The 15,877-nt window shown below is 47.0% G+C and overlaps 1 protein-coding gene across 8 annotated transcripts in view; it reads left to right on the top strand.

Annotated features, from left to right (window-relative positions):
• The window catches only part of CACNA1E (calcium voltage-gated channel subunit alpha1 E), a 489,630-nt gene extending 474,258 nt beyond the window's left edge, over positions 1 to 15,372 (top strand). For 4 of the 8 annotated variants that reach the window (XM_058701270.1, XM_058701267.1, XM_058701268.1 and 1 more), the window contains 8 exons: positions 381 to 488; positions 1,055 to 1,155; positions 1,440 to 1,546; positions 5,465 to 5,576; positions 8,895 to 9,023; positions 10,049 to 10,229; positions 11,237 to 11,427; positions 12,892 to 15,372. In XM_058701270.1, the coding sequence (XP_058557253.1) occupies positions 381 to 488; positions 1,055 to 1,155; positions 1,440 to 1,546; positions 5,465 to 5,576; positions 8,895 to 9,023; positions 10,049 to 10,229; positions 11,237 to 11,427; positions 12,892 to 13,434 (1,472 nt within the window). In that variant the 3' untranslated portion in view covers positions 13,435 to 15,372. The remainder of the gene's footprint in view (positions 1 to 380; positions 489 to 1,054; positions 1,156 to 1,439; positions 1,547 to 5,464; positions 5,577 to 8,894; positions 9,024 to 10,048; positions 10,230 to 11,236; positions 11,428 to 12,891) is intronic. The other 4 variants (XM_058701273.1, XM_058701274.1, XM_058701271.1 and 1 more) reach the window with 1 other exon arrangement.
• The last annotated feature ends 505 nt before the right edge of the window (positions 15,373 to 15,877 follow it).

Here is a 15,877-nt window from a genome sequence, read left to right as displayed (position 1 = left end):
TAAAATTAGGTCACTCAGATTATGGAGTCAGAGTTGCCGGAAGAATTGATGTATGTATAATGAGGCAGGGGAGGTTCCTTGTGGCTCTTTTCATCTTTCCCTGTGATATATTAAGCACCTGGGAGGTATTTCAAATGAATGAGGAAGCTGATCTTGGTCTTGGGGCCTCAGATCTTGTGGCAGGATATCCCTGAGTCACTAAAAATGAGATCCAAAATGTGTTCTGCTTCTTCAGCAGAAAGACGTGGTATTACAAGATCCACTATCACGAAGTGCCAAGATTTCCTCTGAGACTATGAGGTGCCATGCTGATTCAGCTCCTCCCCCCGTACTGGTTATCTGTATGTCTTTTTTATTTATTGAAGTTTATTTTATTCTAGGTGGTGCAGACAGACAGCAGCTAGACTCAGAACTACAAAAGGAGACCCTGGCCATCTGGCCTCACCTATCCCAGAAGATGCTAGATCTGCTCGTGCCCATGCCCAAAGGTGTGGGTCTCCTCCTGGGTATCGTTGTCACTTTGAGCTCAGCATACCAAGGCCACATCTTTTAGGACACTGAGTGATCAAGGAGATAAGGGAAGGTTGCTCTTTTATTCTTAGGAAACCCAAATCTCCCACTCCTTAATCCCTTTGGCATGAATTGAAAACATTTTCTCAAGATAGGTCACTGTAGTCGTGGGTGAAACTTCTTGGGTGCATAGCTCTCTCCCTACCCATAAAACTGTTCAGCAAACCCTCATGCAGGTGGGAATAGGGTGCCGTTACTTAGACATGGAAATCTAGACCAGTGGAGGTGATGCTTACTTACTGTGGTTTCTCATCAGTACCCCTACTCTCACTGGGTGGCTATGGAAGCTCCCAAAGATAGATGTGCAGCCTAGTCACTTTGTATCCTCAGGGTCTGGTGCATGTGGAGCTCTCAATAAATACTGGCTAGGTGGATGGCTGAGGGAGCAAACCTGGTTCAAAGAATGGGGAAGCTTGTGAGGTATCCTCACTCTCTGCCACCTGTCTTCTCCCTGTTCCCTTCCATGCCACATTTGTGTTTTTAGCCTCTGACCTGACTGTGGGCAAAATCTATGCAGCAATGATGATCATGGACTACTATAAACAGAGTAAGGTGAAGAAGCAGAGGCAGCAGCTGGAGGAACAGGTGAGGGTCACTGACAGTATGGGAGGTGGGTGGGCCGTGAGGAGTCACATGACTCCCTATAGGGACGGGCCTATGTATAGCTGGGGCACAGTGCCCTGCAAGTGCTTAGAAGCAGAGGTAGGGGTGCAGTGTCCAGGAACTTTCTAGTTGTGGGGATTAGAAACCCAGTGGATCAGAGTATCAGGCATGTTCCTATCTTACCCAAGTGAATTGTATTCCCCACTCCACCAACACACCCCAGGGTCATATGAGTTCCTTTTTCCTCCTTCCTACTTTTAACACAGAAAAACGCACCCATGTTCCAGCGCATGGAGCCTTCATCTCTGCCTCAGGAGATCATTGCTAATGCCAAAGCCCTGCCTTATCTCCAGCAGGACCCTGTCTCAGGCTTGTGAGTATAACCAATGGGTCCACAGCTGCCCTGTTTGCATCCTGTCACCCATGCCATTGTGCAGGCCCAGAAATAATAGTCTGAGCCAAATGACCCTTTCTCTGAGGTGAAGACATTTTTTTATTTTTATTTATGTATTTAATTTTTTTAATGTTTATTTTTGATAGAAAGAGACAGAGTGCAAGTGGGGGAGGGGCAGAGAGGGAGACACAGAATCTGAAGCAGGATCCAAGCTGTCAGCGCTGAGCCTGATGTGGGGCCCAAACTCACAAAGGAAGTTGGACACCTGACCGACTGAGCCACCCAGGTGCCCCATTACAATTTTTATTTTAAAATGGTTATTCAGCAGGGGTAATAAAAGGCAGACAATGCATATTTGGTATTGTGGCCAGCTCAAGAGACAGCACTGGGAATGGACAAAGGAAAAAGGGCATAAGTTAGTGTCATCATTCAAACAAATAAGAAATTGGACATTAAATTAGCTGCCGAAGCTGAACTGGAATTTAAGTTTGTTATTCCTAACCTCTAGAGTATTCCCACTACGGTGCTATCTGTAATGAACAAAAGCAACCTTAGATCAGGCACAAAAAAAAAAAAAAAAAGATGTGTATATTGGAAGCAGAAACAAAACCTCAATTAAGGAATTTGTCAACTCTTCTGAGTTACAAGCCTTAGCCCCTACTTGTTAGTCCTAAATGCTTTATTATACTGTCCCTATCTCATTATAACATGGTTTTTCTCTCCTCAATAAGCTTGTACTTATTTGAGGTACATTGAGGTATTATTATTTGAGGTACAAATACTTGTACCTCAATAAGTACAAGTACCCAAAGGGCAGAAATTCCTCTACCCCATGTAAATGAGGTTTTGTTGTTGGGTTTAACCCAGTCCTGGTTCTCATGGAGCCAAAAGTGACTAAATATCATGACTTTAGGAATCATCAGGGGGAATGAAAGCTATTTGGATTCTCTCACCATGAGTTCCTTTCTGCCTGTGGTGTTGGACGCCTGTTTTTGAAAAACATTGATTTCAGAGGTCATAATCCAACACATTTACAAGAGAAGCAAAGGACCAACACCATGATCAAGGCAATTCCTCATTTTTACAAATATTTGATGTGATGAGGTAGCAAGGTATGGATTCTCCGGTCTACACAAAACCGGCAGATGTTTATCTTTGATCTGTGCAGGAAGGAGGTATGCCTGGAGCAGTGGAACCTTCCCAGTGGAAGGGTGTGCAGCATTTTTCAAGAGTCCTTGGCTTAGAAAGGAGGCCACCCCTCTACCTAGACCTCTCTCACTGAAACATTTTGCTCTACATAACTCCCATATGGCATCAGTCCAACTTCTCTCTGTTTATTGATTCATTTACTCATTGATTTGACCAATATTTATTAAAACCCAATATGATGGAAAAGCTGGCTCAGGCACTAAGTACTTAGCAGTCAACATGATCACAGTCCCCATGGAGACAAATCCTGAAAAAGAAATTTACAAAAGTGATGAAAGTTCAAATGGAGAAGGGTCGCCTATTGGAATACCACAGGAGGGAAGCAGCACACCTGGTCGGGGGGTCAGGGAAGTCTCTCTGCGGAAGTAATGTTTAAATGAGACTCAGAGGCATGTTCTTCAAGAGAAGGGAGAAGGTGATAAGCTTCAGGAGCCTGATGGCTGGCTGGAGCACAGAGAGCGCAGTGAGGCAGCAGGTGACGAACTCCACTGGGGCCAGCATGTGGGAGCATTATAAATGGGATATGGGAGTGGGGTTTTACTCATCAGTGTGACATGATCAGACTTGAACTTTTCAAAGATCATTCTTGAATCCAGTGTGGGCTTGGATCAGAGGGGAGGAGTTTGAGAGACAGTACTGCTTTTGGTATGTGACTGCAATTGTGTAAATTATTAATGACTGTTCCTTAGACTAACAAGAGGGAGATGGGGAAAGATGCAAAGACTTGAAATATTATCAGTAGGGAGACTGGATGGGAGTTGGTGATTGATTTGCCTGGGGGAGTAAAGGGGGAAAAATAAAAGATGACCTCCAAGTTTCTGGCATGAGCCTTTGGGATCGATGTTGGCACATGTCCTGAAAGGGGGACATTGGTCCCTCCGTACCTTCTGCCCTTACTGAGCTTATACCTGGTGGGAAGCCAGTCATGAAACACAATTATTGGAAAGAAGAAAAGCTGTCATTTTCAGTCATTTGTATAGGAAGAAAACAGCGTGGCAGAATCTGAGTCCATGTGAAAAGGGTACCTGCCAGTTCCAGCAGAGGGAGAGATCAGAGAGCATTTACTTAACAAAGTGAATTTTGAAGGATGAACTCAAAGTAACATGAACAGAGTTTGTGGAGGGCAGAGGAGTTGGAGAGAAGCATTCTGTTCTCTGGGAACAGCCTGTATTAACATCTTGAGGCAGAAAGAAGCCGGGTGGGCACATTCAGTGAACTTAAGAGCATGAAATTCAGGAGCGGGGGGTGAAGGGCAAGAGGAAGCTGGAAAAACAGGAACTAGATCATGAGCAGCCATGTTCCAGACTTTATCCTAACGATGAGAAGACAGACAAGGTTTTTAAAGTAGGAAGCCAACTCTCGGTTGAAGTTAGTCAACTCTGAGGTTGTTCAGTGATTCCAAGGGTCCTCTCTACCTATTAGGGATTCTGTGATTCCTCATACAGCAGTGCCTATCCTACTCCTAGTGGTTCTCAGGAGAAGACACACTGAGTAAGATGAGTAACATGTAAGCAGGTCATTTAAATATCAGATCACTCTGTATCAGTTGTGAAAATTCAGCAAACCTCCTCCCGGCAGCAAGGGGCCAGACAGGGGGGGTGACTCTCTGCTCTTCAGATCTCTCCTTGTGATCCAAGTCAAGGTAAGATTGTGCCTATGGATTATTTTCAAGTAACTGGAACCCCTTGTTTATGCCTCAAATTTTCCAGTGGATGCATTCATGAGTACAGTAGACTCAACCATGAAAGGGCTCTTCCTCGTAGCTCCACCATTACTGAGAGCTGTGGCCCAGCCCCTGCCTTCTTCCCACGATCAGGAAGCCCACTCTGCATCCTTGAGTAGGTCAGAGGGCACCTGTTATTTTACAGCAGCTATCTTCTCAGGAAAGACTGGCTATCTCTTTTTCTCCTAACCTGCCCCGTGGATCCCATTGGCTAAGAGTGTCCACAGGTACCCAACAGTGGTTTAATATCAGGCACACAGGGACAGCTGTCCATACCTTTCATTCAGAGGCCTCTTACCTCATCACCACTCAAGCATCCCCCTACATAGCCATCAACCCAGAAGTTACCACCTCCTCACCAGCACCTCTGAGATCACTCCACACGTTCATAAACCAACAGATACTATGTCTGGCACAGTTGTCCTTCAATAAATGTTCATAGCATTGAATTGTTTAGTTTGGCCAGGGATGTTGGCACAATAAAACCATATTTCTACTGAAACTGGAGGAAATTTTTTAAAAGACCATGACTGCTTAATATTTAAACAAATTGTTCGCTGTTTAAACTATGGCATTTTTTTTCTGCTGAAGGGAGAAACTGAGCAGAAACAGGTTTGCAATCCAGCATTGGTCTTCCATATGGCTGAGTGTGACAAATAATGTCATTTGTCACAGATACACCAGTCACCAGCAGAATACTGAATGGTTCCCAACACAGGTTGAAAACAGTGGTTTCTCCGGTTTCTCCTTTCCAATGCTTTTTTTTTTTTTTTTTCACTTTTTTATTCTAGGGTCCAGCTGCCTGTCAGTTACCAGGCTTACAAGCCAGCCAGTATTAAAGGGTGTTACCCTTGGTGGGAAGGAAGTCTTGTCTGGGGTGGGAATTAATAGTGGTGCCTATGACATGGCTTTCTCTCTTTTTCTCTCATGTACACATTACCTCCTTCTTTGCCATTGCTTTTCAGGAGTGGCCGTAGTGGATACCCTTCGATGAGTCCGCTCTCCCCCCAGGAAATATTCCAGTTGGCTTGTATGGACCCAGCCGATGATGGACAGTTTCAGGAGCAGCAGTCTCTGGTGAATGAATGAGTTACATGACCTCAAAAATCTTTCCTTGGTTTCCTGATCCCTCCCATTCTCATTTCCAAATTTTATTTCATAGCTATGGTTTATCAGGAAAACCCTTTCCAATAGTCCTGCCAGTTAGTTACCCCAGGAGTTTCCTGCTGTCTCTCCTTTCATAGCTGAATTTTTGATGTTCTGTGACAAATGCTTCCTCTGCAGATTTTACAATCCCAGAGGCGCCTTACCTACTGCAGGAACTTACACTGCTTCAGGCCAAACCTTCTTAACTTATGCCTGTAAGCAGCAAATGTAGAAGCAAGAGTCAAAATCTTGCCTTGGATATGGGGCCTTAGGATGGACCGTCAGAATCAATGGCACCAAATGGACAGCTTAGTGTAGCCAGGTACTGCTTCTGGGAACACAGGAATACCCTACACCAGCCCTTGGGAGACGCCCTGCTCCTGGATCACTCAGGGGAGCACATGTGAGTGACCGGCTGTCAGCCAAGAGTTACAGAACAATCTCTTACCTCTTTTCTGTGTGTCCCTTTGGGTCACAATTCTACCAGCCAAGTACATTCTAAGAGGTCCCTAAAATCCTTCCCATAAGCCTAGAGTTTTGTTTTTGTTTTAATGTTTGAGAGAGCGAAAACGGGGTAAGGACAAGAGAGATGGAGACACAGAATCCAAAGCAGGCTTCAGGCTCTGAGCTGTCAGCACAGAGCCTGAGGCGGGGCTCAAACCCTCATGTGTGAGGTCATGACCTGAGCCAAAGTGGGACGCTTAAGCACATGAGCCACCCAGGTGCCCCAAGCCTATAGTTTTTTATTAGCATAAATGATAAAATTCCTGAGAAACCTCTTGAGTCAAGTTTAAGCTTGGAGAAGAGGGGGCACACTGACCTTTAGATTTTGCTAATACAAAGCTAACATGTGATTTCCAATGATAATAGACTTTACCATTATCCTTAGTTCAGGAGTCATCAGATCAGGTTCCTTCCTGAGCTTAGAATTAAACCCCAAGTGTTCATTGGCCTGGGAAGAAAAAGACAAAACCCAACATTTGCAAAAGTCCATATAGACAGCTTATAGTAAGTTCTATGCCATTTTGATTATAATTCATCTGTTTTTTCTCTCCCCTTCTCTCCTGACCCCTCTCCACTGCTACTGTGCACCTCAGAGCCATCCTAGATGGATGATGTGGGTGAAATGTGGGACTGATCTGTTTATGGAGTGCATGTCTGCTGGCATGAGTACCCTCAGAGCAGGGCAAAACCCTTTGGTAGCTCAAATGGGTGATTCCGTCTCCAGTGACTGCAGAGACAGGGAATTCTGCGTCGCTGTGTTTGGGAGACAGCTAGACCAGACCCTCGCATGGTATGAGTGCCTTAGGTATTCTTGGTAAGGTAGGCAGGAAGCCTTGAACGAATTTCCTGCCTTTCTTTGTGAGGAATTTAGTACCATGGACTAATTGGTACAGATAGTTTGATTCTTAAAAGTGCCTCTCAGCATTTTACAGCTTGTCTGCCTCATGATGCGTCTGGCTGGGAAAATCTCAATAATGTGTCCTTTCTTTCACAGGGAGGCTTTCTTTATTACATCATTATTTCTGTGGGTTCCCCAGGGCTGAGCCGTAGTGCCAGGACTTTTTGGATATGTGTTCATCTCATTGTCAGTGCTGGTGTCTGTAATTCAGTTCAGGTGTCAGCCCATGCTATACTCTCACCACTGTGTACTCCTGCCCATCCCTTGGGGCCCCCTGCTCCACGTCCAGAGGCGTGGCCATGATTTGTGCGTGTGTCTTAACACTACCTCTCACACCCCACAGCCTGTAGTGTTGTTACCACGTCTGTTTCAAGTCGGACCTGTGTGCTTTATAAAGCATGTACTACAAACACTATAATTCCCTCAAGTGCACGTATCACATGTCCTAGGAAGGCAGTCCTCCCATTCACCCCAGTAACCACCCAGCCACAGGGTCTTGGGCACGCTTCCTTCAGCAGTGCCCTATTCAGACAACTAGGTTGTTAAGGTATAATTTCCTAAATATAAAATAGCTTTTTTTTTCTGGTTTATAATCTCCAGATGTCCAGGATATTTCTAGGTCTCTTTGGTGGCCATGTAAACATTTCCAAGGCAGCCCTACCCTTTATGCAATGACAGTAGCTATCTGTATAGATCACGTACATTTGCCAAACTAACATTCTTTAGCCAGGAAAATAACAAAAAAAGTTGCACAGAGACTTAGGGTGGATTGGAAATCTCTAATTCTCTAGAGTGGCACAGCCCAGTATAACAGCCACTACCCACATGTGGCAGTTGAACATTTGAAATGTACTAGTCCAGACTGAGATGTGCGATAGGTAGACTTGGTGCAAAAAAAAAAAAAAAAAAAAAAGAAATATCTTCATTTTTTAGATTGATTACATGTTGACATGAGAATATTTGGATATATTGGATTAAATAAAACACACTGTTTGATAAAACTACTCTTTTAAATGTAGTTACTAGGAAATTTAAAATTACATAGGTAGTTTGGATTATATTGGACTCTGCTAGTTTAGAGCATCCCTGACAGCATCACCTACCGCATTTTTCAAATGGTTTCAATCTTAGGAAAGCTCTCAGCTAACAAAATCATGTCTTAAGGTTTGAGATGATATATTTGACACCAGAAATTGGTGACTTTCCTTAGAGTAGGAATTTCTATTTGTTTATTTTTCTTAATTTTATCTATTTATTTTGAGAGAAAAAGAGAGTACAAGCAGGGGAGGGCCTGAGAGAGAGGGAATCTGAAGCAGGCTCCCTACCAACAGCTCAGAGCCTGAAGCCGGGCTCAAACTCACGAACCGTGAGATCATGACCTGAGCCAAAACCAAGAGTTGGACGCTTAACTGACTGAGCCACCCAGGCGCCCCAGTAATTTCTATTTAGTTTGATAAATAGGCTTATTCTTTTAATCTGAGGAAGCCAACGCTACCAACTCTCAAACAGTAGACTTCACATATCTAAGAAGTATTATGACTCATAATACTTTACAGAGCTATACAGTCTGAAACATTGCTTAGTAGTAAATAAAAGTGATAAATACTAGACTAGGAAAGGTAATCTTTACCTTTTAATCCCAGGTAGAGCTTTCTGTTTGGGACATCTGGTATACCACATGTGCATACATAAATGGACACATATACACATACAACTGAGACCATAAAGATGCAAGTCTGTCTTCTAAAAGCCATTTTTGTTATGGAGGAGGCAGAATCATCCACTGGAGGTGAGAAGCAATGAGATGGAACCAAGTCCCACAAGCGTGGCTGTGTGTTTATTTCCAGGAGCCAGAGGTTAGTGAATTAAAAAGCGTGCAGTCCTCTAACCATGGCATCTACCTTCCTTCGGACACCCAGGAGCATACGGGATCTGGGAGGGCATCCTCTATGCCACGCCTGACTGTGGATCCCCAGGTAAAAAGCTATCACCACCTACCCTATGCAGTGGCATCCTGGGCTGTATTGAATTGGTGGGTTATGAAAAAAACATCTGATATTATCAGGTGAGCTCTTGACTTGCCCCCATCCCTTCCCTACAAGAAAAATCTGGCTCATGGGCCATCTTTAATAGAGCCTACTCCTCCACGGTGTGTTTTCAAGGAAGCCCTAACCATAACAGTCTAGCCAGCAAAATGGTATAACTCCTTCCGGATGGAACCAACATTCTCAAGACTCAACCAGCCATGCAAGAAATATTTTACAGGATTTTCCCTGTGTATTTTTCCTTTTCTCCTTTCCTGGTTCCCCCAGCACATATGCAATTACGTACACACACAGCTCTGTGTCAGGACCGTCTGTCCTAACCAGTGCAGGCCACGCCTCATTTGTCTGTTTTCCTGGCTTCTTTTTTTCTGTCTGTCTGTCTCACATCAAGTTTTGACAGAGACAAGAAGTTTTTGTGGATCTGTTTTAACATCTGTGGCAAATCAAAAATGCCAGAGTTTAAGGTGGGACTAGGATGGAACCCATGATAGAGAGCAGTTCAATCTTAGATGCTGCCCAGTGACAGGCTCTCCTAAGCTCCCAGGCTACATGGCAGGGCCTTCTCTGGCGAGGGGAAATAATAAAAGGCAAAGCTGTGCTTCTTGTGTGGTGCAGACTTTTTTTGACAATTGCCTTCACATATTCCAAGGTTCACTGCAGGTCCTGGCTGAGTTCTTCTGGTAAATGGCTGTATGGGAAGCTTACCCTGTATACTCAGCTGCTTGCTTTCCTGAGCACGAAGAAAAGACCCTAGTTAAGTCTCAATATCTGTGTTAATATAGCATAAGACACTTTCTGGAACAGCCTCCTTCAGCTCAGGTCTGAGCAAGAGGGATTCAAGGGAAGTTATGCTTTGCAATGTTCAATAATTTCTATCTCACTTCTTCCCTAATTTTAGAACCTTCCAGTAATTAATCCAGATTTTGTGTTCCTCTGGGGGGGGTTCACGTTTCCAGGTGGTGACAGACCCTAGCTCCATGAGACGCTCATTTTCCACCATTCGGGATAAGCGTTCAAATTCCTCATGGTTGGAGGAATTCTCTATGGAGAGAAGCAGTGAAAACACCTACAAGTCACGTCGCCGGAGTTACCACTCCTCCCTGAGACTGTCAGCTCATCGCCTGAATTCTGACTCAGGTGAAGGGGTCTTCACTGTTCACCTCTTTTCAGGCTCCCGCCCTGACGACCAATTCTGGCAAGAACTGAAAATCACTGGAACAGGATTCAGATAAGGATGCAGGTTGAGGAGAGTGAGGGAAGGAAGAACACTCATGACCAGAAGTGGCTTCCCTTTGTGACTTATCCCAAAATGAAGTCCTCTATATTCATCATAAAGGCTGAAATTTCTTTTCTTTCAGAGTAGGGCTATAGAAATCATTAAAATGTATAGCGTTATTGAAGCAATTATGTTGTATACCTGAAACTAATTTAACCTTGTATTTCAGTTATATTTCAATAATAAAAAAAATTGAGATTTTCAAATGGCCTTCTGCAAAACCCCTGGGGTTTGCTAGGGGGCCTCTGATATATTCCTGGCAGGGTCTGGGCTCTCACCTCCACTTCAACTTCGATAGTGTTACCTGGAATTGTTTTAGGTATTTGAGTTTCATTTTTTTTTTGTTTTGTTTTGTTTTAAGGAAAAGGGTCATACTGATAACAATCATTAGCAAATCATTAGTCTACTTCAAACGCTGTTTTGCTAGATGAGGAAACAGATATTAAAAAGCAGTGACATGCCTGTAGCATAGGGCCAGTAATTCACAGAAATGGGACTAGAAGCCCTCAATGGGACTGAAACCCTTTGACCTCCATCCCTTCTACTGGTGCCATCTTGCCCCCCAAAAGTTACACACCCATGTTTAGGACGTAGAGAATTCTTGGGCCAGGGTGTTGGCAAAGATTCTATCTTAATTGTGTCTAGGGTTAACAGAAGCAGAAGAGAACCAATTGCATCCTTTGGCCTATGTGTCTGCACACTTACCTCTTCACAGAGGGTAGTTTTCCAACCTTTCCCTCCTGCCTCTGACATGCCTGGAGAAGCTGGGGTTCTTTAGGGGCTCAGTCCCAGGCTATATGACATGTCTTTATGTTCAGAGGCCAGTATGGGTAGAGTTGTGATCAGATGCTTTTGTCTTCTCTCCCAGGCCACAAGTCTGACACCCACCGCTCAGGGGGCAGAGAGCGGGGACGGTCAAAAGAGCGAAAGCATCTTCTCTCTCCCGATGTCTCCCGCTGCAACTCAGAGGAGCGAGGGACCCAGGCTGACTGGGAGTCCCCCGAGCGCCATGAGTCCAGGTCTCCCAGCGAGGGCAGGTCACAGACCCCCAACAGACAGGTGAGCATGGAGAGGAAGTAGAGCCTCTAGAAAGATAGGGAGGAGTGGTCTGTTAACATTAGGTGCAAAATATGGGCACCCACACAGACCTTGGTTTCACAGGAAACTATATCCATTGTGCGCAGAAGTTAGCTACTCGTGCTTGTGTACTTACAAAGGATAGGAATTCACAGAAAACCAGAGAGTTCCCCCAAGAAAGACAATGGTATTGAGAAGTCATTCCATCTCAGTCCTCAGAACCCAGAGGTACAAAGTCCCAACAAATACATGCATGAATGTCTCAGCCAGATTTAGGAGGAAAAGATCACCTTTAGCCAGAAAAATTTCTTTGACCAGTTACATGATCCTAAGTATTAGTTAGAATGGTGATTCATCCCTCAGCACAGGATTTATAAGTTGGATCAGTTCAACCTTACTGACCTAGCTTCCAGCCATCGCAAGAAGACCACCTTCTTCTTCCAGACTATTGTTGAAACACCATCCTTTGCCTAAAAAACAACTACCCGAGCTATGTGAAAACATGCTCTAGCCCTGCTCTCCTCCTCCCAGCCCTACCATGGGTGTCAGAGCCCAGATGGGAGATCCAGTCAACAGCAGTGAGCAGAGGGGAGGAGGAGGGGCTAATAGAGAATTTTAGAGGCAGTGGAGAACTTTCTTCTAGAGTAGTGGCTTTCAAATTTCAGTGCAGAACATAATCACCAAAGCATAGCCTTGGGGCCTAAAGCATTTTACTTCAGTAGTGAGACCAGCTAGAAAGGGAAACCCATAAGTCTGCAGTTGAAAGGACCCCTTCTTCCCCAAGAGTTTCTGAGCAAGTGGCTCATGGGTCACACATACCTTGAGAAACACCTTCCAGAAAGTCCGTTTACTGGCACTGGGCTCAGGGACCCTTGGGAATAAATAGGTGAGCAGGTCACGTAAGGTCTGAGGAAGCAGCTGGTCATGTGGGTGAGTTAACATCAGCAAGCCACTGAAGACGCGAAGGCAAAAGTGAAGAGGAGGGAAGGTGTTTGCCATTCCTTCAGATCCACTTCCCAAGAAGGATTTCCCAGACACCAACCCTAGAGCATTCATTCACCTTTCCTGTAAGTGGTCTTTCTGAAATTCCCAAGGCTTTCTTTGGTGAGCCACTTGTAACATACATAGAGCTTCCAGATCTTTGCTACTTGAAGTGTTTGTCGCATGGTCCGGCACCTGGGAGCTTGTTAGAAGTGCAGAGTCTCAGGCCTCAGCTGCAGTTTAAATGGACCTGCCCTGGCCTATGTGGCAGAGACTCCTCAGTCTCAGTTAATCCCTGCATTCCTAGGGGAAGGGACTTGCAGATGGGACCCCAACTCAGCCCTCCCTCCCCCAGAGCCCAGACTCCACAGGCTCTCTGTCAGAAGGGTTAGGGGCTGTAACAGGGCCGCAAGTAGGGATCAGGCCCAGCCCCGTCTAACATGCCATGTCTGTCCCACTGCACAGGGCACGGGTTCCCTGAGTGAGAGCTCCATCCCCTCCATCTCTGACACCAGCACTCCGAGACGAAGTCGCCGGCAGCTCCCACCCGTGCCACCAAAGCCTCGGCCCCTCCTTTCCTATAGCTCCCTGATTCGACACACCGGGAGCATGTCTCCACCGGCTGATGGAAGCGAGGGTGGCTCTCCTCTGGCCTCCCAAGCCCTGGAGAGCCCTGAGGCCGGCCTGGCGGAGTCTTCCAGCTCCCGGCACGTACAGCAGGGTCAGCACGCCTCCCCACAGCGCTACATCTCCGAGCCCTACCTGGCCCTGCACGAAGACTCCCACGCCTCGGACTGTGGCGAGGAGGAGACGCTCACCTTCGAAGCAGCTGTGGCCACCAGCCTGGGCCGCTCCAACACCATCGGCTCAGCCCCACCGCTGCGGCACAGCTGGCAGATGCCCAATGGGCACTATCGACGGCGGAGGCGCGGGGGGCCCGGGCCAGGTGTGATGTGTGGGGCTGTCAGCGACCTCCTGAGTGACACGGAAGAGGACGACAAGTGCTAGAGGCTGCTCCCCCCTCCGATGCATGCTCTTCTCTCACACGGAGAAAACCAGGACCGAATTGGGAAGCCAGTGCTGCCCGGGGGGGAGGAAGAGGGAGGAGGAAGAGAGAAGGACACCATGCATTATTGGACAAGACAAAGGAAAGGACCCAAGGAAAACCAGTCGAACGTGCCCGATTGCTTTACTTCCCTTTGCAAGATGGGCACTGCCATAGTTTTGCCTCTTTGCTGGGGAAAGGAAACACAAGAACACAGAGGGTTATTCCCACGGCAGAAGGGACGTGAGGATGGCTTTGCTTCCCCTTGCCCCTTCCCACTTTTCTCTAAGCCGTGGAGGGATGGAGCTGGCCTGTGTCTACGCCCCTTGCCCTGAAAAGCCTGGAAGATTTTTCTGGCTCTTAACTGGGGAGTCGTGGAGGCCACAGGAGAGGAACCTCCTCCCTCACCAGCTCTTGCTCCCCTCCAGCACCACTGCCATCAGGGCAACCGCAACAGCATCTCATGCATTACCCTCTGGCTTGCTTCCCCCAAAGAAGCACAGGCTAAGTTTAGGAGCCTTGGATGCCAAGGATAGGAGGCAAGGAGGGAGGGAAAAGCTGAAGTGGAACAAGGGGTCAGGGTGCCGTGGCAGCAGCAGCAAGGGCTGGTCTGGGTGAGCAAAGCCATAGTCCAGCAGCCCAGACCACAGGGGAGAGACTCAGAGAGATGACGAATGGGTGGTGTTGGGGGCAACAGTCCTGTCTCTTGGAAGCCTGTCACCCACTCAGTAGGTGCTGCATTAGGGTAGGCCAGGGAGGTCCCTCAGGCTCCACAGAGGTCCCTGAAGCTCCAGGAAGGGTGATATTTTAAAAGCATTTAACCCCTCTGGCCAGCGCACCAGCTGGTGTGAGCAGAGTTTCAGCCTTCCTGCTGGGGCCCCGTGCTCTGCCAGGCCTTAGCCCTGCAAATGCTGGTCATAAGGGATCCCCGAGGGGGGTGGGGGCCATTTAAGGCACAGTCTGTTTTCCAACCAGTCTAGAAGAACGTGGAACAGTCCTACAGTTGTATCAGCACATACAGCCGAATGTCAACCTAGACTCTGGCCCAGGAGCCCGCGGGCCTCTCTGCCAGTCCCTGACCAGGCAGCACACATAAACCCAAGGTGGGCCCTACATCACCTGGTAGAGACTTCTAGAGAGAGAGGAAAGGCAGACAGATTGAAATGAGAAGCTTCCATGGGAGCATCAGTGTGAGTTTGCTGAGGACCTCCTGGGAGGAGGGGCCCTTGGTCTGGCAGCTTCCTCAGCCAGCTTGTGCTTAAGGGTCAGTTTGGCATGATACTTGGAAGGTGATCAGTAAATATACCTCAGCTTAGACCTGGGCTGCTCCTCCTAGCAAAGCAGACTCTGACGGGGCCTCATCACATCATGTGATGAGACTGGGCTTTACCCCTCCCCAGAGTAAGAGCTGGGCAGAAGACAGCCTCAGGCCACTGTGTCCTTCTTAACTCCCTAATCTCAGAAGCATTACGAAAAAGAGAGCCTTTCTTGGCTAATCCGTGCTCCTCTTGTTTCGACTGTCCATTCAGGGAAGCACATCACTCTCTTTATCTGGTGGAATGCACCGTCCCCTTCACTTCCTCCCTGGGCTCATCACAGTAAGGAGAAGGATCCCCGGAGAAGGGCGCCAGGCAGGGCTTTCCCTGCTCCACCAGGAGCAGATGGGGCTTGCCTCGCAGGACCCTCCCCTGGCCTGACATCACAGTGGATAAACACTCTTTTTTATCCTCCTCCAGCCAAAACAGACTCCACCTCTTGGGTAGGAGAAGTTAGGGGCTGTTGTTTTTCTTAGAAGGAGCCGCCTTTTACTTATGAACCTTTTTGTTTGTTTTGGTTGAAATGGAACTAAGGAGTAGTTGCATCAACCCCGAAAAGCCAAATACAATCACGTGGCTGCAGGATCATTTGTGATGGCTCTGCCTTCTCTTCTAGATATTGATGCAGCTTCATGACCCACGGTCAGCCCCTCCGATCAAAGGACTCCCAGGGCAGGAGACCAGTGAGGCAGAACATAAGCTGCCTCCTCTCAGACCTTCTGCTCACTTTCATTTTCCTCTCCCGCTGAGCACTTGTATACTCGGGAGTAGCTAGCAATGTGAACATGACCGTGGAACGCCCCGATCCTAACAGGCGTGCACTTTACACAAGACTCAGGCGCTGGGCCTCATAGTGTGGTAAAGGTTTCCTCTGCTCAGCATCATTTCGTGCCAAAGTGCTGCTGTGGGCTGCTTTCTGTGCACAAAATTGCTTTCTTCCACCTCAGAAATGCAGCTTTCCCTGGGGACAGGCCCACAACAGGACAGCCGTTCTGAGTCAGCAAGTCTATTGCATTGTGTTTTGAGAAAAGGAATTGAAGCGATATCTTAAGCCATTTCAACAGCAGGAGAAATTTGGGCTGGCAGAGCA

The sequence above is a fragment of the Neofelis nebulosa genome, chromosome 15 (assembly GCF_028018385.1).
Source record: "Neofelis nebulosa isolate mNeoNeb1 chromosome 15, mNeoNeb1.pri, whole genome shotgun sequence".
NCBI lineage: Eukaryota > Metazoa > Chordata > Mammalia > Carnivora > Felidae > Neofelis > Neofelis nebulosa.
This window is presented reverse-complemented; position numbering and strand designations above follow the sequence as displayed.